Raw genomic sequence first — 24,951 nt, 5'->3', positions numbered from 1 at the left:
TGACTCTTGACACCTATGAGCCATCTCCCCACCACAGTACTAGGGATCTCTGGTGGGAGATCAAGGTCTCAAAGACTTTGGGGCAGTGAGGGAATGCACCAGTCGCTGGTGGATGTTGTGGCATCAGCTCCCATCTCTTCTGGAAGGCTTCCTTACCCCCCAAACTAGACCACAACTCCAGTCCATGCTGCCATTATAGCCCTGAGACTCTAACTGCTTCCTCCTCTGTCCCCCGCCACCCAAACATCTCCCAGAATTTGAAAGGAGGCCACTTACTTGTTGTCTGGTAACTCAAGGACAGTGTGGAAGAGGGTGCCCATGGGGGGGACAATCTCAGGCAGGCTATTCTCTCTTCTTTCCTTCCTGGCGGGATGGTTAGTAGCCAGGCTCCGGGCCTGAGCTTCCTCCAGACTCACCAATTTCATGGGCAGTGAGAGGGCAGGCAGGGTCAGGCTCTTCATGATCGGCCGGTTTTCTGTAAAGAGAAGATAAGAGCTCATAGACCTCCTGGGAGTGGACCTGTTCACCAGTTCCAGCCAGATGCCACAGCTCCCCCATTCCTAACCTCCTAGCAGGGGCTTCTCTTGGGCATGGTGGGGTCTGTGGCAAAGACTACACATAGGAATGTGATAGCAATCCTGGCCAGCCCAGCCAGAGGGCACACAGAGGCTTCAGAAGGTAACCTGCATTCCTGTACTTTTCAGAGACGGACTATTCATTCACACAACATACTGAACACTTGCTATGGGCCAGAGTAACAACTGAGGGTATTTGCCCCTGGGTACTGCCTAGTCCTTCGGTCAGGTGAGAATGTGTGTTCAGCCACAGAGGTGGTCTCACTTAGCTAGGGTGGGGAGGAGACGACCACCTTCTCTCTGCAGCTGTAGGCATATAAGATGTGAGAGCTGGATCATGAATAAGGCTAAGGGCTGAAGAATGGTTTCGAACTGTGGTGCTAGAGGAGACTCTTGAGAGTCCCTTGGACTGCAAGGAGATCAAACCAGCCAATCCTAAAGGAAATCATCCCTGAATATTCATCCCTGAATATTCATTGGAAGGACTGATGCTGAAGCTGAAGCTCCAATACTTTGGCAACCTGATGCGAAGAGCTGACTCACTGGAAAAGACCCTGATGCTGGGAAAGATTGAGGGCAGGAAGAGAAGGGGGCAGCAGAGGATGAGATAGTTAAATAGTATCACTGACTCAATGGACATGAATTTAAGCAAATTCTGGGAGATAGTGAAGGACAGGGGAGCCTGGCATGCAGTACATGGGGTGGCAAAGAGTTGGATATGAACAACTTAGTGACTGAACAATGACAACAAATGACTTATTCCATTTTGTGTAAATGTTAAGTATGGTACCAAAGTCAATAAGAATTCATAATTTAAGTGGAATGCACTGAATAATATGGAGGCATAATAATAATAATATCGGAGGCTGTCAAGAGTTAAAGGCTCAGAGGAAACTAAATTTCAATATGTGGGACAAAAGCTGATTAAGGCAACAGTCATAAAAAATGAATTTTATGGCATTTCCAGGTTGGAATTAGGAACACCCTTAACACTAACAGTCATGGGTGGAATTTGCTGTCAAGAAGAACATTTCCCAAAGTCATTAATTCTCTACAATGGTTTATTTATTTGTTTTCCTATTTTTTTTTCCTCCCAGAGGCATCACTGGGTAAGGAAAAATCACAGGCTGGAAGATTTAGGTTCCATATTCAGTCCTATAAGTTGCTAAGCTTTTCTGGTTCTCTGGTTCTTCATGTATAAAATAAGGTTGATAACTTTAGAATGGTTGTTGTGATAAGACAAAGAGATGATATATGTGGAGGGTCCGCCATAGTTCCTGGCATACAACCAGTGAATTACTGGTTGATTCAAAACGATGAACGAATGAAAGCATACTATTTCTCATTCCCAGGTGGCGCTAGTGATAAAGAATCCACTGGAGACTTAAGTTGTGGGTTCAATCCCTGCATCAGGAAGATCCCCTGGAGAAGGAAATGGCTGCCCACCTGGGTATTCTTGCCTGGAGGATCCCATGGACAGAGGAGCCTAGCAAGCTACGGTCCATGGGGTCACAAAGAGTCAGACAAGACTGAAGCAACTTAGCACAAAGTGCAAGTTAAAATAAAGATAAAAGAAATGTCAGCCATTCCTAGGTATATAGTCAAGACAATTAAAAACATACGTTCACACAAAAACTTGTGCATGATTGTTCACAGCAGCATCACAATAACCAAAATGCAGAAACAACCCAAATGTCCATCAACTTATAAGTGGATACATAAAATATGGTATATCCATACAATAGACTATCATTCAGCTATTAAAAAAATGAAATGCTGATCTATGAGAACAGTGCTAAGTGAAAGAAGTAGGTCAGTAAAAGCCATATATTGTATGATTCCACTTATATGAAGTGTGCAAAAGAAGCAAAACCCATAGAAACAGGAAGTAGATGACTGGTTGCCAGACTCTGGTGGGAAGGGAGGACAAAACGTGGAGTGACTACTTTACTGGGTGTGGGGTTTCTTTCTGGAGTGATGAAAACATCCTGGAATTAGACAGTGGTGATGGTTGAACAATTCTGTGAATACACTAAAAACCACTGAAATGCATACTATAAAATGATTAAAGCGGTGAATTTTATGGTATGTGAATTTGAAAAGAAAGATCATAAACCACATAGAGAACAGGGTGGGGGTAAGAATTATTATACCAGGAATCAAAATGGTGATATTAATTGCAATTGATTACTTTGATGGTTATAATTGATTTTCCCAAGCTTATTAGCCAAACTAGAAAAGAATGCTTTGATCAACTCATACAAATATCTTGCAGTTATAGTTCTCACACACACAGGTTCTTGAGGTATGGACCCGGGCCAGTAGCAGCAGCATCACCTGGAAACTTGTTAGAAATACAGATTTTCGGCAGCACTCCAGACAAGCTGAATCAGAAATTCTGGGTATGAGGTCCAGTAAACTGTGTTTCAACAAGCCTTCCCAGTTATGTGATGTATGCTAATGCTGGAAATTGTACCCTCACACAAATGGTAGTTATCAGGTTTACTGATCAGCTGTATTTTTAATTTTTACAAATTAGGCTCATATGAGTTCAAGCAGCATAAACCAATACCAATGCATCCCTGGGGTTCATTATGCTATTACGAGAACTGGAACATCATGTCTTGCATCTCATTACATCCAATCTGAAATAGCTATATGTTTCTCACATATAGTGGGTTTCAATGCTAGCTAGTCTCTATATACATGCACCCACAAACACACACTCATTGCAGTATGCCCAGTGTCCAGCGCAGGGCAGAACAAAGCAAGTGCTCAAGAAATGCTTGCAAGAAAGACAAGTATTATATGATACAGCTTACATGTGGAATCTAAAAAATAGTACAAATGAAGTTATTTATAAAACAGAAACAGACTCACGGAGATAGAAAACAAACTTATGGCTACCTAAGGGGAAGTGGGGGGTAGATAAACTGGGAATATGGTATTACACAGATACACAGTACCATATGTAAAACAGACAATAAAGATTTAGGGTGTAGCACAGAGAATTATATTCAATATCTTATAATAAACTATAATGGAAAAGAACCAAAAAAAGAATATAGGTGTGTGTGTATGTATAAATGTAATTTATATTGTAAATATAAATATTCACAATATTGTAAATCAATTATATTTCAGTTTAAAAAAGAAATGCTTGCAAAGAGAAGGCATTCTGAATATATATGCAAGCATGGACAGGATGCTTCTTAACTCACTCACTTAAGCCTTCTGCAATATCATACTGGAAGTAAAAATAAAAGCTAATAGTTGGGGGGATATTGCCAGTACCTCTGGATAACAACTGGAAGAGTTTAAGAACTCACTAAAAACAACAGAACAGCAGTCAAAGTCACCACACCACGTTCATGGGATAGGCCATGTATGCAACTGATCAGAAGCATACTAGAGCCATATCTGCACACACCACACCTTTGTTGCATAGGCATACACATACACATGCATGATCCTCAGACATTTGACACACAGTGTTGTCAGCACACACACATAGCTGACACTGAGAGCTAGATCCCAACCCACTCTAACTTATTCTTGGATCCCGTGCCTCAGGCAAAGAAGAAGTGTATGCCAGGAGGAGCCATTACCATCGTTCTCCAGTGACCCGGGTGTACCGTTGTTAAAGATTTGATCCACATGATTCAGTATGAATTCAATCACCACCTGCTGGACCCGGACTGCGAGGAAGGCTGCATCTCCATTGCAACCAGTGGCTTCAATTTCTTTAGACCTGAACGGCAAAAGAGACACATTCAGTGAATGAATCTGCCCTACTGACTGAAGCATAAGCGGGGAGCCAGCAGGCCTTTTGCACAGGCCCTAATTCCTAAATGTATACAGCTTGTTAATTTGTATTAATATAACTATTTAAGATCAACTGAAGACACTCTTCAAAGGTTGTGAAGCCCAACACACTGGAGAAATTGGAAATAGTCACCAGGTACTATAAACTGCAAAGCTGTAAACACCGTATTACTCAGTATATAGGAATTGATTTTGCTTTTTTCATAGGATCTCCTTCAAGCTCCAAAGAATTGTTCTAAGGGCAGGTCATCATTTACAAAGTCATGTGAAGCAGCTAATTCAGGTTCTATCTACCTCAGTCCAGTTCAGTTCAGTCGCTCAGTCGTGTCTGACTCTTTGCGACCCCGTGAATCGCAGCATGCCAGGCCTCCCTGTCCATCACCAACTCCCGGAGTCTCCTCAAACTCATGTCCATTGAGTTGGTAATGCCATCCAGCCATCTCATCCTTCGTCATCCCCTTTTCCTCTTGACCCCAATCCCTCCCAGCATCAATCTAGGACCCCACCAAAACCAACAAAAGCCAAGGAACCCCAAAGACCCAGAAAGACCTTTCCAGGAAATTATAACATATGATCCATCACACTGGCCACATCATGATTGTAGCCAGAATATACTTCTGGGTTCCAGAGTTTCCAAGGTTAGCAGGCAAGGGCTGTTAAAATCACCTTTAATTCCCCTGTGTGACAAATAACCACTTAGCCAAAGGTTTGTCTACCAGGGGACTCAGTTTTGAGGAATCCAGGCTTCGTTTGAATTGGGGGCTGCTTGGAGCCCACTGGGGCAGTGAGGTGAGGGGAAGTGGTTACCTGAGGAGGTTTGGTGCCCACACCAGGGCCAGGTTCCTGGCATGCATGTTGGTCTTGCTGCTGAAGGATGCAATGTGGGCCAGGTGTCGAATCAGGTATTCCAAGGTCCTATAACGGTTCATTGAAAAAAAGAAAAAGTAGGAAACTTCAGAGTCTGTGTGAAACCTGACATCTGGAGATAATTTCTAAGGTTGAGTTAAGAGACTCTAAATATGTCTATTTCATGAATTTTGGAAGGTTATCAGGAAGATATCAAGATAGATGGAAGTAATTTTCCTGGCCCTGGGAACACTGGCCATGGGTGGGGAGGAGACAGTCTCGACAGAAGTCAGCTGAGGATGCCAGTGCAGCCAGAGACGGATCCGGGGACTCACAGTGCTTGGAGCCTGTGCCTTCAGTTAACCAGGGCAGCATGGCCTCCACACAGTCTTGAAACTGACCCTCATCTCAGCTTTTATTGTAATTCTTCCAGCTATGGGCACCCTGGTACTGGTTAAGGAACTTGTTTGATAGATGAATAACATCTGTTATTTCTGGGATGTTCTTATACTACATCAAAATCTGCACTCTTATAAAGACCTGGGTAGATGTAAGAACCACTGGGATTCCCTGGTGGCTCAAATGGTAAAGAATCTGCCTGCAATGCTGAGAGACTGGAGTTTGATCCCTGGGTAGGGAAGGTTCCCTGGAGAAGAGAATGACAATCCACTCTAGTATTCTCAATCTGAGAATTCCATGGACAGAGGAGCCTGACAGGCTATAGTCCATAGGGTCACAAAGAGTCGAACATGACTGAGTGACTTTCACGGGGAAAGGTGGCACAATTAGGGACTGAACTGTGAGGAGACGAGAGGATGACAGGATATAAGGGCTGCTACTGATGAGCATACAGAGACAGCAGGCAGCCAAATGCTCAAGAGTGATAGTCAAACCCTGTTTAGAAACCACCTTGGTTTCCACTGATTTGGTTAAGCTCTGAACCTGGGTAAGAATCTAGACTATCTCTGTGAGACTGGCCTGTGCAATCAGAAATGATTCTTATGGGACTCTGAGGTATACTCTGAAAGTAATTTAGACATGGGCTGTCCCTTCCCATCAGGGTCTCTGGTCAGGCACCAACACGCTCTGATACAACTGACCTTTTCGCCTACCTCAACCTACTCCAGAAAGCTACTGTCCACTGAATTTGTCCCCTTTTATGATGCCAGCCTGCATCTGTGGTATTACATCACATTGAGAGTCTGTGAATTTCTTTTACCAAGAATTCTTACCTGTAATGGGATGGGGGGAGCTCCTGGATAACATTTTGGATTCGGGCCAGTTGGCCTTCTTCTGGGCAATGAGACACCGCCTCCTGTGGACAGGAAATGAAGCAATCCAGTGAGCACTCAAGAAGGGGGACACTCCCCTGAACCTGCGGGTTTTATTCAGGCTTCTGGCACTCCAGCCTCTCAGCCATGCCTAGAGACCATCCTCCCAGGAGGCATGCTTTTCTAGAAACAATAAACCACTAAAATCTCCAAGAGTTCATGATGGAAAGCGTCTCTAACAACGTGGGCACACAGGGTCTCTCTGTGTCCTCAGATGGTAGATAGGTGTCTGGTAAAGATGGTATGGAATCTTGGGTGTGTCCTGCGTGGCAGACAGAGTCCTCACACTGGGAGAGAGAAACAGAGACAGAGACCGAGAGAGGTGGAGATGACAGGGTGGCTGCATGTTTATTCAACCAGCCGTCTTTTTGGGTGTAAACAGCCACTCCCATCTAGCCTGAGACTTTCCTGTGACCAGGCAGCCTCTCGCTGATTCCAGGAAGTGGGGACCACGTGAAGACGTGCCTTCTCAGCAGGATAAGAGTTTTGTCCCTGAGACCCGGTGGCCTTGTCCGGACTTGCTCTCTGGTTGTTTCCTGTGTGGGTATGTGGTTCCTAGCTCAGCCCAGGCCCTCAGGAGAGGCAAGGGCTTCAGTACATGCAGTGTGATTCCAGGCCTGCCTGGGGCTCCTGCACAACACAGGTGCCCCCGACAGATTCCCCTATACCCTGTCCTGTGAATCTGTCCTGCCTGTGCTCAGGCTCAAGGGCCCCTCCCAGTGGCTGAGTACTCAAGACTGACCACATGGGAGCAGTACCTAAGTTCAAGGTCAGTAGTCACATTTTTTTTTCACTACGTTATAGTTTACTACACTAAAAATGTACAAATCTTCTGCCACAGCTTCCCGAGTCCTTTCATATGCATAATAACTGTGTAACCCCACTCAGATTAAGACACTCAAACTACTGGCTCCATTTTCCTAAGTGGGACATCACACCAGAGTTTTGGCCACCAACCTGTTTTTGTTTGACTTTTTTATTTAATTGAAGTAAAGCATTCACAGAAGCTAACCATTTTCAAAGGCAATCAAAAATCTCTATGTGGGAAAACTACTTCATTTCCTACTCAGAAGTGGGGAGAAACTTGGGGCTCAGAGGGTCACAGTTGTCTCAGTCTTCTGCTGGGTTTGCAAGCCTCAAAACGGAGCCAGCATAAATATGATCTGTCTCAATTCTTGCTTTTTGAGATGTGCAGATGTAGAGGGTGAGGACCAGAATGGGGCCTGAAGTAAGCACCTGATACCTCTGCCCTCTTCCTGGGCTCTGTCACTTAGAAAATAGATTTGTGGGGGAGACCCTGACTCTCAAGACAGGGAGAATCTCATAAAGCGAGTGAAGGGAGAGAGCCTCAGAGGAAGGAGTGGCGAAGGAATGAGGCGTGGACCCTCCCACCTTCTATCCTGTGAAGGGCGGGTGGGGAGGCCTCTCTTCCTCTCTTGGCAAAGAGAGGATGAGCTTTGCAAAGCTTTACACCCACCCCCTTCCCAAGCCCCCCACCCACCCCACTTTCTAAAAGTGTGTCTTAGGAATAAAGGTGTAGGTCAGTTTAACAGAGTTCATGGAAAGTTTCTTTAATATTTTAGGAAGCTGTTAGTCACCTCTGTTCTGAGAGACTGGGCGGGCTCACCCCTGATGCCTGCAGGTCCCATATGGGATCATTTTATTATTCACAGCTTCTCCCCTTCACACCCCAATCCTATTTGGAAGCTCTCTAGATCTTCATTGTTTTCCCAGAGGGTCTGCTCACTGCAAAGCTATTTTTCCATCTCTTTGTGTTCCCACATTAGGACAGCACAGAGTTCATCACTGGGGAATTGAAGGAAGGGTTGAAACTTTGCCCATCCCAATCTTTTGCCTAAAAGAGAATTTCACTCAACATTACCCAAGACAATCTTGCTGATGGTTAAACTTTAAAAAATCCAGGTTGGATCTGTGACCATTTGTTCTCTTCCAGTCAGTATCAATAAGACCAGCTTTCCTGAACTTTGAGGACTCTGGCGAGGGCTGGTCTCCCATCCCCTCTGGCCAGGCCCAGGCTCTAGTTTCCTCTGTTTATCTGAACACCTCCTGAGCTCCTGAGCCTGGGCAGCCCCATCCCCAGGGTGGATAAGCAACCCGGGTCTGTCCCTTCTAATTGCACCCTAGCTGCAACTCAGTTTTTACCTTTTATTTTGTATTAATTATTTAAAAATTATTATAAAGCCACTTTTGTTATTTTTAATTATTTTAAGTGATTAGGTTAAAAAGTTATTCATGCACATGATTTAAAAAATGTAACGTATTCAAAGGAATACACAGAAGAAAGTGTCTTCCTTCCAACATCAGACCCTCAGTCTCCAGAGACAACCACCACCATTGTCTTCCAGACAGTTGTCATACTTCCCTGTCTTTGTCACACCTGTAGCAGCAGGCACCTGGCCCATCTGCAAATTCCTCATCACCCATCATTTCCTCCTTGCCTGCTCCCTACGGGCCGTGCTGGCCTTCATATATTCCCTCAAACAAGCTTGGCATGTCCTTGACAAGGGCCTTGGCACCTGTTATTTCTTCTCAGCACCCTCTTCCACCAGATACTTGCACAACTTGTTCCCTCGCTTCATCTTTGTCTCTGTTCAAATATCACCTCATAGGAGACCTTTGATTATCAGTGCCTAGCATCCTCTGACTCGTGTACACATGCGTGCTCAGTTGCTCAGTCGTCTTTGACTCTTTGTGACCCCATGGACTGCAGCCTCACAGGTTCCCCTCTCCTTGGAAATTTCTCAGGCAAGAATACTGGGGGGAATTACCATTTCCTACTCCAGGGGATCTTCCTAACTCAGGGATCAAATGTGTGTCTCTCGTGTCTCCTGCATTGGCAGGTGGATTCTTTACCACTAAGCTACCGGGGAAGCCCTCTCTGACCTGTATCCTGCATTTATTGTCTTCATAGTGCTAATCAACAGTTCTCACTATAGAGTTATGCTTTGGATTTATTCGTCATCCATCTCTTTAATTAAAATGTAAGTTTCGTGAGAACCTTGTGGCTCAGCTGGTAAAGAATCCATCTGCAATACGGAAGACTTGGGTTTGATCCGTGAGTTGGGAAGATCCCCTGGAGAAGGGAAAAGCTATCCACTCCAGTATTCTGATCTGGAGAATTCCATGGACTTCTATGGGGTCACAAAGAGTAGGACACAACTAAGTGACTTTCATTTTTCATGAAAACAAGGATTTTATCTGACTTGCTTACCTAGCACCTGGAACTGTGCCTGCCTATATATATGGCAGGTGCTCAAGAGATGTTAGTTGCATGAAGTGAGTAAGTGAATGAATCTGTATTTTGCTTTGCATTTAAAAATGCCAGAAAGCCCCACTTTGGGCCACACTTCCAGGGCAATACCATCCGAGGACCAAACTTCCTTCGTGGGGAGCATCAGCTTTACTGAGATAACTCCCCTCAACTTTCAGCTCCTGGAGAGGTGACTAATCAGCCTGGTTTGCCCGAGATTGAGGAGAAGTGCCCTGGAACTCAGGACTTTTCTGAGTTAAAAGTGGGCGAGTCCCTGGCAAACCAGGACAGTTGGCTACTGCCACGTTGGCATACATCTTGAGCTCACAGCCAAGATGTGGCAGCCTCTACCTGACGCCACACACCTGTGGTCCACCCCCATCGACACTTCAGATGACGTGTGTGAGCCAACCAACCTGCCAGCAAATGTTTACTAGGCAAGAGTCACAACATTCTCCAGTAGCTGGAAAGCAGGGAAAGGAAGCACAAAAATCAGTAAAATAAATATGCTTTCTGTCCTTAGGAGGCTTACAGTTTAATGAGGGAGACAGATACGCAAAGATGCTATTTCAGTATAAAATGTAATGTCTCTTTAAACTGCCTTCTCTAAAGATCCTAAATCAGCAAGCAACTTTTCTCTATCTTGGGTTTAATTATTTTAGCTGAATCAATCTGATCCAAATTGAATTCTTCCTAAAATGAACTTTTTTCTGATAAAAATAAAATGTAGTAGGTTGAACAGTTACTTCCAAAGATATCAGGTCCTAATCTCAGGAAACTGTAAATGTTACCTTATTTGGAAAAAGAGTTTTTGCAGGTGTGATTAAGTTAAGGCTTTTGAAATAAGGAGAGTCTCATGGATTATCCAATATGTGTGTATGCATTCAGTTGTGTCCGACTCTTTGCGACCCCATGAGCTGTATAGCCCACCAGGCTCCTCTGTCCACTGCCTTGTCCAGACAAGAATACAGGAGTGCACTGCCATTTTCTTCTCCAGAGGATCTTCCTGACCCTGGGATCTAACCCTCATCTCTTGGGTCTCCGGCATTGGCAGGCAGATTCTTTACCACTAGCGCCACCTGGTGGGCCCTTAGAAGAGGGAAGCGGAAGGAGATTTGACACAGACCATGGTGGCTCAGAGGATAAAGCGTCTGCCTGAAATGAGGGAGACCTGGGTTTGATCCCTGGGATGGGAAGATCCCCTGGAGAAGGAAATGGCAACCCACTCCAGTACTCTTGCCTGGAGAATCCCATGGACAGAGGAGCCTCGCTGGCTACAGTTCATGGGGTCGTGACCATGGAGGCAGAGACGTGGCCACAAGCCAAGGCATGCCAGCAGCCACCAGAAGCTGGAGGAGGCAAGAAACAGGTTTCCCCCTACAGTCTCTGTAATGATCCATGGCCCTGCTGACACCTTGATATCAGCCCAGTGAAACCGATCTCAGATTTCTGGACTCTGGAACTGTGAGAGAATAACTCTCTGTTAAGTCACCAAGCTTGTGGTTTGTTACTGCAGCCACATAAAACTAATACATGTACTTAAAGGACATAAAAATCACGTGCTAACTCATCACTCAGACATAACTACTGTTAACCTGTTCACACTGAGCCCTAAAAGAAGCAATCTGCCTGGGGCTTCCCAGCACCAAAGATGAACACTGCCATCATTTCCTATTTATTGCATATACTGCTTTTTTCCATTTAACTTTGTACTGTGGCCAGCAAATAGTCTTCAAAAATATGACTTTTCATGGCTACACAGGATTTAAAACAATAGATTTATTATCATTTATTTAACCCTTCCCTTACTGTTGGACATGTAGATACTCCCCAATTTTGTTACTGTTACTACAGCAGTGAAATATTGGTAAATCAATTATCCATGTGCACATCTGATTATTATCTTAGAATGGAGTCTGGGAATAGAATAACTGTATTTTAAAAATATGAGCATTTTAGGACTCTTGATAGTAATTTCAAATGACTTGCTAGATGTCCAGCCAATTTACACTTGCAATAGAAAACTATGACAGAGCCAGTGTCACCACAGGCTTGGCAACATGAAATACTAACATTAAAAAAAAATTTTTTAAATATGAAAATACATTTTTTCTAATACATTTATACTTTTAAAATAACTATGTTTCTTTACAAACTGTCTATTGAGGTTTTTGCTCATTTGTTTAGCAGGGTGTTGTGTGTTTTTTCTTTTTTATTGATATGTAGGAGTTTTATATAATTAAAAAATATTCATCTCCTGTCATCCTTATTGTAAATGTTTTCCATAGTTGGTCATTCACCTTTTAATTTTGTTAATGTAATTTTAATGTAGAAAAATCTAATATTTATGTAGTTTAGTTTGTTAAATTTGTCTTTGGTGATTTTTTTCCTTTGCTTTTATTCTTAGAAAATCTTTCACCCTGAAATCTGTTAAATGGTACGAATGTAACTTGACTTCTCCCCTCTCCCAGCACTTAGCCAATTTTCCTAACATTGTTTATTGAATTGTTCCTTCATTAGTTTGGGATGTTTTCTGTATATCATATTAAGTTATTTAATACCTGAGCCTATTTAAGAGCTGTTAAATCTATTTTAAAAACACTGTGGCAGGTCTGAGACAGAATGTTAAATCTTTACTTTCATTTACTATCTGTATAAACCCAGGCAAGAGTCACTTCAGCCCCAATTACTCATCTGTAAGAGACAGTAAAATCTGTTTCACAGAATTATTTTGAAGATTGAATGTAATAAGCTTATCATATAGTAAGCACTAAGTAGCAGATATCATCATCATCATTACTTCATTAATATTTTTATAATTCTATTATATTCTACTGAAATATTATTCTACTTCATCTGTGCAAGTAAGTTTAAATAAATCATTGTAAGAATGTGTGACAGTGTAATAGAGCTGTTCCCATGTCCCTGGAAAACGTTTGCTTATATTTTTATAATTCATCACTGTGATTTAGAGAAATGTACTCAACTATAAATTCAATGATAGTTAGTCACAAGATCCTACCTATGTAGAGTTCACCTGTCACAATAAAACATCTTTTATTTCTTAGTGTCCTTAAACTATGTTTAAATACAATGTTAAGTTCTCTTGAGATCTGATGACAAGTGGACAGTTACATTGCTTTGATATTTTCTGTTGCTGTGGAAGAAAGAATGATTAGCAATGTCAGGGAACAGAGGCAGAGAGAGATAAACATGGACTTTGTTTTGACTCTATAAACAAGATCTGAGAAGAAACTTCTATTTCTGAAGTTTCTAGACAAGAATTCCTATCTATCCCTAACTATCATAGAATTAAATTTAATTAAAATAGGTTGGACTCATTCAGCTATTTAACATGTGATGTTGTAGTCTTATTTAAGGATGAAACTATTATACTGTACAAAGATTAAAATTATGTAGAAAACAATAAAATCTTATGCACAAATTAAAACAACAATAAGATATTTTTTGGTTGATTGAGATTGGCAAACAATTTAGCAAATTAAGAATATTCAGTGTTGGCAAGGCTGCAGGAAAAAGAACATTCTTGTGTCTCTGCAGAACTTGGCAACATGTGACAAAACTTTAAATAAGATCCTTTTACTTAGTAAATGTACTTCGGTGATTTAAACAGAATAAAGTATAAGGATATATGTACAAAAATGTTTACTATAATGTTGCTTATAAAAGCAAAGTGTTAAGAAACAAAATGTCTAAATATCCATCAGTAGGAATCTGGTTTAAGAAATCACTGTGTATATGAGAGAATACCCTGTAAAAATAGTGTCTCTCTGTATTTTTTACCATGGTAGGATGGTCAAGTTGTTGAATTAGCACTGTTTCATAACATCAGAATGTATTGAATAGTACTGAGGAACAAATGTAGGGAGAGAGAAAGGGAGATAGAGACAGACAGACAGACAAGACAGATCTGTAAGAGTATCTTCTGAAATGTGAACAGCACTCATTAACTCCTATATAATTTCAAATTAAAGAACATTTATATGTCCAAAATAGGTTTATTACAAGAGATATAAGAAAGATTCTTTCCCATGGTAGGAGCCTTGGTCTGGTCCTTACCAATAATTTCAAGTCTTCCATAAACTTAATTTCAAACATCCCCTCTGACCACCCTACTCCAACAGTTTACTGATTTCACTGGGATGAATGATCCATTGATCTATTTTTTCATTGTTACCTGCCTTAGGCCCTCCTTTCTCTTCCTATCCAGACAAAATTCTATGGTCAATTATTTCAATCACTTGCTTGCACACACTCTGATCTCCCTCCCCCTCTTTTTCTAGCTGAGCCTCAACCTTGGTTAAACCCAACTCTTGACCTACTCGGCACCTCCCCCACCCCCATCACAGCCAAATGTTCAAGCCCTATTTTTAAGGTTGACACTACAGACAGGCTCTAAGCATTTATTCTCCTTTTCCTGTGGGGGTGGGATTTGGTGATGATGCAACTGTTAGGTAGGCGTTCTGCTCTTGCCCGTTCGTCTTGCACCACCCAACTCACTGGCCCAATCTATATACTCCCTCTTAGCTGCTTTTTCCAGAATCTTTTCTCTCCTCAGCTTTCTGACCTCTCTCTTGATTTCTGTTTGTTCTCTCTCCCCTCTCTACCCACCCACCTCTTTATACAGCTCCCAACAGAAACACAGAAGGAATAGCCTGAAATGAATTAACCATGGGGGTAGAATCTGAAGTCTCAGGTTTCTGTTCTGTTTGGGGATAGAGCGTGACATTGGGCCAGTCACTTCATTCTCTGCTTCTTTGTTTCCTTCTTATCTACTGACACACATTTGGTTACATAAATATGGAGATGGTTTAAGCTAGCTCACGCAAGCAAACAAACATGATTCTGAAAATTTAAGATAGGAAAGATATAGCAAACAGTCCCACCACCCTGCTTTCCTCACTATACCATCCAATTCCATCACCAAGATAAAGGCAACCAGCTGGTAAGTATTATTATTGTAATTTTAGTGCTGAAACTTTCTTTGGCTCATCCATGCATCCCACCCAGTAACTATAATGGAAATCCAAACACTTACCGTGAATTTCTCGTAGAGCTCGTAAGTCAGGAGGGGGTTGGGCAGCTCCCGAAAGTACAGCTTGCAGAGGGAGCCCACACAGTGGATGTCCTGGAGGTACACTTCCCTTGTCAGATCTGGACATTGATCTGAGCCAAACTCCTGCCTGAAACAACACAGACAGAGACATAACAATCCCAGGAACATGTGTTCCATGTCAGCAGCTACTTGGGCTGCTTAGAGGGTAAAAAGACCCTAAACTGCTGATCTGACCATATTTTTGACCTTGATTCAAAAAGACCTTCTACTCCAGGCCTAAGAAAGCTACAAAAGATTTCCACTTCAGGTCTGGATCTTCCCTGCAGAAGCTGCTGTAATGAGAAAGACATAATCCCATTTACGAATGGATTTCTCATGGCATTATGTCTGTAGTTTCAATTGTGAACAGTGAAGAAATATGAAAACAATTTTCCAAAAACCCTGTTGAGATTTCAGTTTTCCAAAATATTGTTCTAAATGAACTTCTCTCTCTTGGAGGAGAAACCAAACCCAGGGTGAGTCAGATTGTTATCATTCATGTCCACATATTCATGTCAGCCAACTTGTTTTATCTGGAGACTCAAACTCAAGGTCTGAGAACTTCAATCAACTCTCTCTTTGATACTTAGTGGAAACTTCTAGGCTGCCTGACAGTGACTCCCACAGGGCAAATAAGCTTATAAATATCTTCTTAAACAATCCATAGTGGGGTGTTTGAGAACCTCATCAGATTCCAGGCCTCATTTCTAACTGAAAAAACATTTCCTAGCATGATTAATGAATATACTGCCTCAAATGGTATATACTTGCAAGTTAAAAATTTATTTAAAAGATGATAAATCTGAGCATTAATACAAAAGAGAAGTTAGGTTTTTTGAGAGTATTCACTTGGTCAGACAAGAGGTGACAACGGCAACTGGACTCTCAAAATCAGCATCTGGAAACAGCTTGCTGCCCCTTCTCCTGTAGTCTGGTTCTGCCCCTTTAACAAAGAGAAGGGAAATCCCTGATGCTGTCAGAACCTGAAAAGAACTCTGTGAGGCCTTGAAAAGAAAACCATGCAATGGCCTCATAAATTCATAGGCATGTGTTTTTTTTACAAGGGCAGAACACAAACAACTTAGATCTTATTCATTTAGTTAGCCAAAAATTTCCCTTGTCAAGGCTAAGGTCAGCCTTAAGTGAAAAAGAATTGGCCATTGTCCAAGTGTCCTTCCACAATACCAACTACTGTGCAGTATGTTTCAGAGCTGAGAGTAAACCAACACTTGCTGTTGAAACTCTGAAAAATATCACATGAGTAAATTAGTGAACTGATGTAAGCACACAGATCTGTTAAAATCTACGGCTGCAAAAAACCAGTCATTTTTTAAATAGTTATCACTTCGCCAGGAGTAAAAAGGATGTTTTATTCCTGTGGTATAGTTTTATGACAAGTGAGATTTGAGGAGGAGGGGCAAAAAACAAAACAGGAGGAAGAATAAAAATTTGCACAATGTAAAATTTATATATTAATCTTGTAATAAGAATGTTTTATTTTAAAAGTCTACATTTGTAACTAAAGAATATGTAATAAATATATTAAAATGTATTCTTTTGTATTAAAGAACAATATCTAAAATACATAAACCTACGACTTTAGTCCTAGAACAGTATATATATTATATATAAAGTATATATTCTGTATATACACCTATGTGTGTGTGCTAAGTCGCTTCAGTCCTGTCCAGGTCTTTGTGATGCTGTGGACTGTAGTCACCAGGCTCCTCTGTCCACAGGCTTCTCCAGGCAAGAATACTGGAGTGGGTTGCCATGCCCTCTTCCAGGAAATCCTCCAAACTCAGGGATCGAAGCCACATCTCTTATGTCTCCTGCATTGGCAGGCAAGTTCTTAACCATTAGTGCCACTGTATATAATGGATATATTCTATATATACACTACATATACTACTTTTATTTTACAGCTATAATATCAATACATATTTGAAGATTAAAAAAATTCTAGGATACATTTTAGAATTGTTTAGGATAAATCCATAGAATTGGAGATAGTTCCTCTATCAGTGATTTCAAAAATACAGGCATCAATTAGAAAAATGCACAATCATGCAGACTTCTGATTTTTCAACCAGATGAAATTATCAAATGTTGAGTGTGTGTCAACAGAAAAACTCACATTGACTTCTAAGTTCTGAATACCATGTAACGGGGATCTGAGCTTTGGATAGGCAAGTGAGTAATAATAAATCATTTTTTCCCAACTTGTAATTTAAATCATTTGAGTTCAGCTGAATCCACCTAAGAAGAATAAATCTGGTGCAAGACACAGGAACAGATTAAAAGCCCCCAGGAATTTCTGTTGGAAGGAATTACATCAGATTGGAGAGCTTCCTGATTAGATTAAGAACAGTTAGGCATCTGAAAACATTAGCACTTGATCTTGTGCCCTGACATCCTTCCCTCAACCCCTTCAGTTTTTAGTACTCCCAACACCTGCAGATAGACGTATGGACAGAGCAAGGATCATGGGAAAATTCTCTGGGGGCGATTCTTGGACTTACCTTAGCCGTTGTATGTTTGAGGTGACTCCTGAAAGACGATAAATTCCATCCACGATGCCGTGAGTCTCTATAAATTCTGCACAGCTCTTCAATACATATGGAACTATGCAAAGGAAAAGAAAAAAGCATTAGGTTTAAGTGTGACTGTCTTTTAGAGATAGGCTTTTAAAACTCCAGGTAACTTCAAAGAGAAGTATGGAACGCATATGAGTTACAAGTGGAAACAATTACGTTTAAATGGAAGATGATGTTCTTTGGTATTTTAAAAAAAATCATAGGGTTTTGTTAAAGTTGGAAAATGTGTGTGTTTTAAGAGTTAGGTCTTAAAGAATTTGAAAAATATGCAAACACTTGGATTTTTGAAACCAGAAGTGACCTTGGAAATCCCACAACTCAGTCTCATTTCACTGATTCTCCCAGTGTGGTCTCCTGACCAACAGCACCAGCCTCTCTTCAGAACTTGTTGGGAGTGCAGATTCCCAGGCCCCACTCCAGACCCACTGAATTGGAAATTTTAGAGGTGGTGCTCAGCAAACAGTGTTTTAAAAAGCCTTCCAGGTGACCTCTGTGATAAAATTAGAGAACTCTTGCCTATGCTACACATGAGGAAGCCAAGGGGCAGGTAAATTTATTTACCTCACTTAAGAGTACTTGTTGCTTGCAAAACGTAATTAACATATGGAAAAATGCTTATGATGTACCTATTTACCTATGATGCAGATAGGTGAAAGAAAAACAAGGCACAAAATCAAATATATGTTGTGAATTCAGCTATATTTAGAAAACTGCAAAAGAAAAAAAGACTGGAAGAATATTTGCCAGAATGTTAAAGGTGATTTAAAAGTTAAAGTGTCTTTTTTTTTTTAAAGGTGAGAACCACCCCCCACTTCACCACCACCAAATGGGTCAAAGAGTCATTGACTGAATGGACCTCATAAAAGGGACCAACATGGCCTGTTGAGCTCCTGCCGCTCCATAAGTCCAGTGTCTGGGTAGAAGGGTCTGGCTGTGCTGTTCTCCACTCAGGGCTGGACCTGATCAGCCCAGCCAGCTCAGTGACCTAGAATGGAAGCCACAGGCCCTCTGGATGGCATGGAGAGACTGGCAAGTCACTTGCCACTTTGGTCCTTGGGCAGATCCACCTGAGGTCCCTCTGTGAGCGTTCTGTGGATGGTATGGAACTACTAAAGCCTTGGGTGCTGAAGTCTTCCGGCATAGAGGTAGGGTGGAAATTCCATTACTGCGCTGTGCTCACTCCCCCAAAACATACACAATCCATTAATATCTTAGATTAGACTAATACCAATCCATCAGTGCTTAATGCACTTGATCACACCTGCACACAATTCCAAGCTGGACTGAAACTTTACATGAGTAGATACTAGGCATTCAGACTCAACATTCTTCTTGGATTCTCTATTACAACACTTTACACACAACTCCCCCACCATTTCAACTACTAATCATTTTAAATGCTAAGTAAAACTCATCATACTTACCATATCCCACCCATCTTTCAAAGACCATGCATCTCTAGAGCCTTTCCCCTCCAGGACACACCCATGTTTTGTCCCTGTCATTCATGACCAACTTACCTCAGGTGGAAAGAGGGCAGGGAGTGAACTTGCGGTTGGAACTTTTTTTTTTTTTTTAAGTTGTTTCAAAGTAGTTTATTTAGGGGTTCCATTTTCATTCCTCAAGTGGTTTTTGCCATATACTGACATGAATCAGCCATGGATTTACATGTGTTCCCCTTCCTGATCCCCCTTCCCACCTCCCTCTCCATCCCTTCCCCCCGGGGTCTTCCCAGTGCACCAGCCCTGAGCACTTGTCACATGCATCCAACCTGAGCTGGTGATCTGTTTCACCCTTGATAGTATACTTGTTTCAATGCTATTCTCTCAGAACATCCCACCCTCGCCTTCTCCCACAGAGTCCAAAGTCTGTTCTGTACATCTGTGTCTCTTTTTCTGTTTTGCATATAGGGTTATTGTTACCATCTTTTTGTTGTTGTTGTTGTTACCATCTTTTAAAATTCCATATATATGCAGTAGTATACTGTATTGGTCTTTATCTGTCTGGCTTACTTCACTCTGTATAATGGGCTCCAGTTTCATCCATCTCATTAGAACTGATTGAGGCCGGAGACCACAGAGGTGGAACTACTCCCGGTGAATGAATACAGGGTGGGAGTAGGGTGTGGTACATGAGGGGCTGTGAGTGTGGGCAGGGGTCCAGAGTCCCTGCCTGGCTTCAAGCTGAAGAGCTTTACTTTCATATATTTTATGAAAAAGGTTCTTGGTGAGACTTTTGTCTCCTACCCTTGTGCCTCTAAATATATTTTATAAATAAATAAGTAAATGGCAAACAGAGTTCCAATGCTTAAAAAATTTGTCTTGTTTAAAAACAGATCCCTATTGTGCACAACAGGTTGACTTTTTCCGCCACACCAAGCTGCTGTTCTATAACCTGCCACAGGTGGTCACGATGGAGACCAGGTTTGGACTCCTAAGTGCCTTTTGTAACCTCGGGCAAAATATGCAGTAACTCTGTTTCTTAATTTCCACATCTGCAAAATGAGGATAACAGTGATATTAACCTCATAGCTAAGACTGAAATAATACTTGTTAATAGTTAGCACAGACCCTGGAATACAGTATGCATTCTACAACGACAGTTGTTTCTGTTTGAAGTTTCTGTATGATGTAAGTATTATTTGTGAGATGCAGTCTTGGTGAAAACAGTGTACTACCCTCCCGTCTGGTAGACAGTGGGGCAGAGCTGACCAACTGCTTACAAGTTCACATTCACCTCCACTATGCGGAATGGGTTTTGCATCTGTCTATGGTCCAGTGTTTCCATTTGAAGTGATTCTGCTCACCTGATGCCACTTTTCTTTGCACTGAGGTATATCTTCATAAAATAAAGGCAGGGGCACCCAACAGGGTACATACTTTGTTAGATTTCTGAGCTATGCTTGCCCTTGATGTGTTTCTCAGTGTGTGTCCGTACCAAGGAATATGGCTGTTGCAGGGCACAGGTGGACTTGAGAGCTTGGGGACAGTCCCAAGGAGGACTCAAAGACAAAAGCCTCAGCCTCGAAGGGCCTTTATACAGAAGGGCGGCGCAGGGTCACAAGTCTGTCCTATCCCCTTCTCTAAGAGCCACCTCCCAGCACCAGGGCACTCCGCCACAGCCCCTCAGGCTCTGCTTGTTTTCAAGGTGAGAGAAACACGTTCCCGGATGGAGCCTCTGCCATAAATTTACTCTGGCTTCGGTACAGAGGCCCTAGAACCTCTCGTCCACAGCTCTGTTTAAACAGGAGGCAATTTTAAAACAATCCAAGGGAAAAGGTCCCAGTCACTGAGGAGTGTTGGCCTTCCTGGATTCTCGCCTCAGGTCAAGTTGGAAGACGCACTAATTCTCCATCATGCACAGTGAATGGAAAGGAGCCACTTGATCTCTGTAACCATCCAGCTCTAGAGCCAGAGCAGAGCACTTCTCAGACTGTGGTCCCGAAGAGGGCCAGCAGCAGTAGCTGCCTCCCAAGTGCCTCAACGCCGAAGCTGAAGAATCGCTGTCTAGACCAGTGATCCTCATTTTTTAACACTGATACAACCCCCTGGGGTCTTGTGAACATGCAGATTCCAATGGGAGGGTGGGAGTCAAGAATCTGCCTTTCTGACAAATTCCCAGGTGATTCAGATACAGCCAATCTGTAGCCCTTGCTCAGGGTAGCAATGCTCTAAAGGTAATACTGACCAGTGATATTTCAGGGGCTTACTAAGAGTTTAGTCTCAAAGTCTCAGAATTCTTTAGACTATTGTTCCTGGGGTCCAATAAAATTGGGGACAACCTAGGATTCTGGACAGGATAAAAGCTTGAAGCAAAATAGCTGAGTAGTTAAGAGATGGAAATAAAGCGTCCATTGTCTATTTAGGTTGCCGTTGGAGGTTGGAGTCACAGAGCTAGTTTTGTGGGATTTACCATGGACCCAAAGAACTTCAAGTCTCCTCCTACAGAGGGGCACACAGTTGCTGATTATGATACAATGCTGTAACTTCTTCTAATTGTTGCACTGATGGTTCTCTAAGTCCTTTTCTTGTTTTGTTTTTCCTGGATCAGCGATCTTAAACGTTAAACTTTAATCTGAGTACAAAATAAATCTTGAGGTGGTTTTTTATGATGGAAAAGGGCACTTTGATTTACGCTTTACAGTTTACAAAATGTTTTAAAGTCCTTTGTTTCATTTGATCCAACTTGGTATAACTAAAAGACATTGTGTACTTGTAAATAAATGTGGGGGTACTTTCCTCAATTCTCAACCTCTTCAAGGGTTTAAGGAAGAAAAAGTCAGCAGTCAAATCATTTCTTTGACTCGCCCCCAGAGGTAATGTCTGCTAAGCTACCCCAGCCCCCTGCATGGCCAGGATCTAACCAGATCTGGCAATGGAAATTGGAAAAAGCACAGTTTTATTTGGTCAGTTATGTGGTCTTGGCAGCCACATTCTTTCATAATACAAACTGCATTTGTGTTTTAGAGAAACATGGCACTTCTCCCTCCCCATTCTGGATTTTTGTTAAGGTCTTGGGCTGCTCAGATTTCATTTCCTCTCTGGGGGCTGCATCCTTAATCTTCAAAGTAAAGTCTAGTGGTGCAAACACACAATGGACTACTACTCAACAATAACTAAGAAAAACCAGACTACAGAAGAGTACATACTATATGATTCCATCCACACAGAACTGGAGAAAATGCAAACCAATTTCTAGTGGGAGAAAGCAGGGAAGAGGCAGGACTGCAGAGGGGCTGAGAACACTTGGGGCATGATGGATACATTCATCATCTTAATTGAAGTAATAGAAAAGACCAAGGATCACTGGTGGATAAAGAACTGATACTTGCAGAGGGAAAGGTAAAGAGAGACAAGCCGCTAAACAGGGAGGAAAGCTTTGAGACTCGTCTGCTGGGCACAGGGGAGGGAGGGCTTCAAGTAGCTCTGCTGTGCTGTGAATGAGCCCACTCTACAAGGGCAGTTTTTCAAGAGATGAAATAAAGATTTAAATCACTTTTCTATTATTCTTGGTAGTCAGCAGAGAACTTCCTAGCTTTCCATCCCCCAGGAATCCAAAAGCTGTCACAGTGGCTCCCGTACTTCTCCCCCTGCCAGCTCCCACTCCGTATTTCTGTTCCCTCCTGCCTCAGTCCTGCGACCCCATCTCTCCTGCACTGTGTGAGTCTTGGCTTGGCTAAGAGGTCTCTGTCCCCGTGCAATTCTCCCTCTTTGATTCTCCCCCCTCTTTACTTCTTATTCCTCCTCTCTGTTTTAACCTCTTTCTACTCCCTTCCTCCTTGCCTAATGTAGAATTATAGAATTTGTGGTGTTTATTTTTTAAAGTACAATGTTTTCTGTTTTTTACAAAAAGCAAATTAACTGCTTTCTAATTTTCCAAGGGAAAAGAATTTAAGTATGCCCTGTCTTCTTTGGAGTAGTTTCTTTTTTTGTTCTTTTAACCTTAAACAAAATTTGAGTTACAAATCAAATGTCATAAAGTTCACCCTTTACAAGCACACAATTAAGTGGTTTTCAGTATATTGACAGAGTTAAGCAACCATCACATTTCAGAACATTTTCATTACTCCAATTCCAGAACATTTCTCTACGTACAAGGTTATTCACTGCAGCAATATTTGTAATAGCATGAGATACTCCATCAATAGGGAGCTATTTATATAAATTATGGAATAGCCATATAATGGAATACTATATAGTCATCAAAAGAATGAGGAAACCTTCATGTACTGATATCCAGCAGTCTCCAAGATAAATTGTTAAGCAAAAAGAATGAGGTACAGAGCGGTGTAGTAGTATGCTAACATTTGTTTTTTAAAAAGAGAGAATAAAAGAACAGCTATAAAACACTTTGTACATGCATTAAATATCTATGGAAGGACACATAAAAAACTTTAGTTGCCTGCAGGAAAATGAACTGGGAAGCTGGAGTCAGGGCTATAAGTAAGAGGGAGACTCTTCATTATATACTTTTTATACTTTTGAATTTTGAACTATCAGAGTATATTACCTTTCCCCAAATTTTTTCATAAAAACCCAATTCAACAAATACTTACTGCAAGTCTGTTCTTACCCAGCACTAGGTGCTGGGTGTTGCCTGAAACTATGTCATCTCTGTCACTAAGTTGTGAGTTCTCTAGGGACAGTAAAGATAGCACTGTCTTTTTCACCTAAAATAGCCTTGAAAACACAAGTACTTAAAATGTTTTGCTAAACAAGGGATTGGTCATTACTCTCCAGATAAGTTTTCAGTGCTCCATTGATATCTGGGTCCTTCGAAGAAGAAAACACTTTTTATGTGTTATGAAATAATAGTACTGCATAAGGTGTTATTTTTCTCTTTCAGTAGCCTTCTCCATAATCATAGCCAACCCACAAAACAGGTAAAATTCTTGATTTTGAAAATGTGAAATATGATTCTCAGAGAGGTTATGTAAGTTGCCCAACATCACACAGCTAGTAGGTGCCAAGTACATCTATCTGATTCAAACCCTCCTTGTCAGGAGGACAGGTTCCATGAGTTAGTGGCCAGGTATAGAGGCACCATTTAACCATTTAAGGAGAGCTGTTTGATTCCTTGCCCTCAACTACAAAAATGGCTGAAATTCTACCACTGCAGTCCCTACCTTATGGTGGTGATGGCTTTTAGGTCAATTGTATTTGACAAGGAAGCCAAGAAGACTCAATGGAGAAAAGACAGTCTGGGAAAATTGGCACTGGGAAAATTGGATACTCACATGTAGAAAATCAGACTAGACTTGTATCTTATACCACTCACAAACATTAACTTAAAATGAACTAAAGACATGAAACCATGGAACTCCTAGAAGAAGACATAGGAAAAAAACTCCTTGACATGGGTCTTGGTAATGACGTTTTGGCTATAACATCTAAAGCACAAGCAACAATAAAAAATAAACAGGCAGGACTACATCAAACTAAAAAGGCCCTGCACAGCAAAGGAAACATCCAACAAAGTGAAAAGACAACTTATGGAATGGGAAAAAATATTTGTAAACCAGGTATCTGATAAAAGGTTAATATCCAAAAATTTAAAAGAACTCAAACAACTCAATAGCAAAAAACTAAATAATACAATAAAAAAATGGGGAAAAGATCTGGATGGACACTTTTCCAAAGAAAATATACAAAAGGCCAACAGATACATGAAAAACGCTCAACATCACTAGCCATTAGAAAAATGCTAATTAAAACCACAATGAGATGTCACCTCATGTTAGAATGACCATCATCAAAAGGATAAGAGATAGATGCTGACAAGGATGTGGAGAAAAGGGAATGCTTGTGCACTGTTACTGAGATTATAACCTGCTATAGCCACTATGAAAAACAGTATGGATCTTCAGAAAATTAAAAATATTAACAAAACT

The 24,951-nt window shown here is 41.5% G+C and overlaps 1 protein-coding gene across 1 annotated transcript in view; it reads right to left on the bottom strand.

Moving 5' to 3' along the window:
- Nucleotides 1-24,951, bottom strand: part of ARHGAP31 (Rho GTPase activating protein 31) — a 119,730-nt gene that overhangs the window by 33,106 nt on the left and 61,673 nt on the right. Inside the window, exons 2-7 of the mRNA XM_020891750.2 lie at nucleotides 17,487-17,589; nucleotides 14,908-15,052; nucleotides 6,479-6,561; nucleotides 5,208-5,315; nucleotides 4,184-4,326; nucleotides 277-475 (exon numbers count right to left, since the gene is read on the bottom strand). Of these exons, the coding sequence (XP_020747409.2) occupies nucleotides 277-475; nucleotides 4,184-4,326; nucleotides 5,208-5,315; nucleotides 6,479-6,561; nucleotides 14,908-15,052; nucleotides 17,487-17,589 (781 nt within the window). The remainder of the gene's footprint in view (nucleotides 1-276; nucleotides 476-4,183; nucleotides 4,327-5,207; nucleotides 5,316-6,478; nucleotides 6,562-14,907; nucleotides 15,053-17,486; nucleotides 17,590-24,951) is intronic.

The sequence above is a fragment of the Odocoileus virginianus genome, chromosome 4, assembly GCF_023699985.2.
Source record: "Odocoileus virginianus isolate 20LAN1187 ecotype Illinois chromosome 4, Ovbor_1.2, whole genome shotgun sequence".
NCBI classification, from domain to species: domain Eukaryota; kingdom Metazoa; phylum Chordata; class Mammalia; order Artiodactyla; family Cervidae; genus Odocoileus; species Odocoileus virginianus.
The sequence above is the reverse complement of the archived record's forward strand: the minus strand, read 5'-3'. Positions and strand labels throughout refer to the sequence as shown.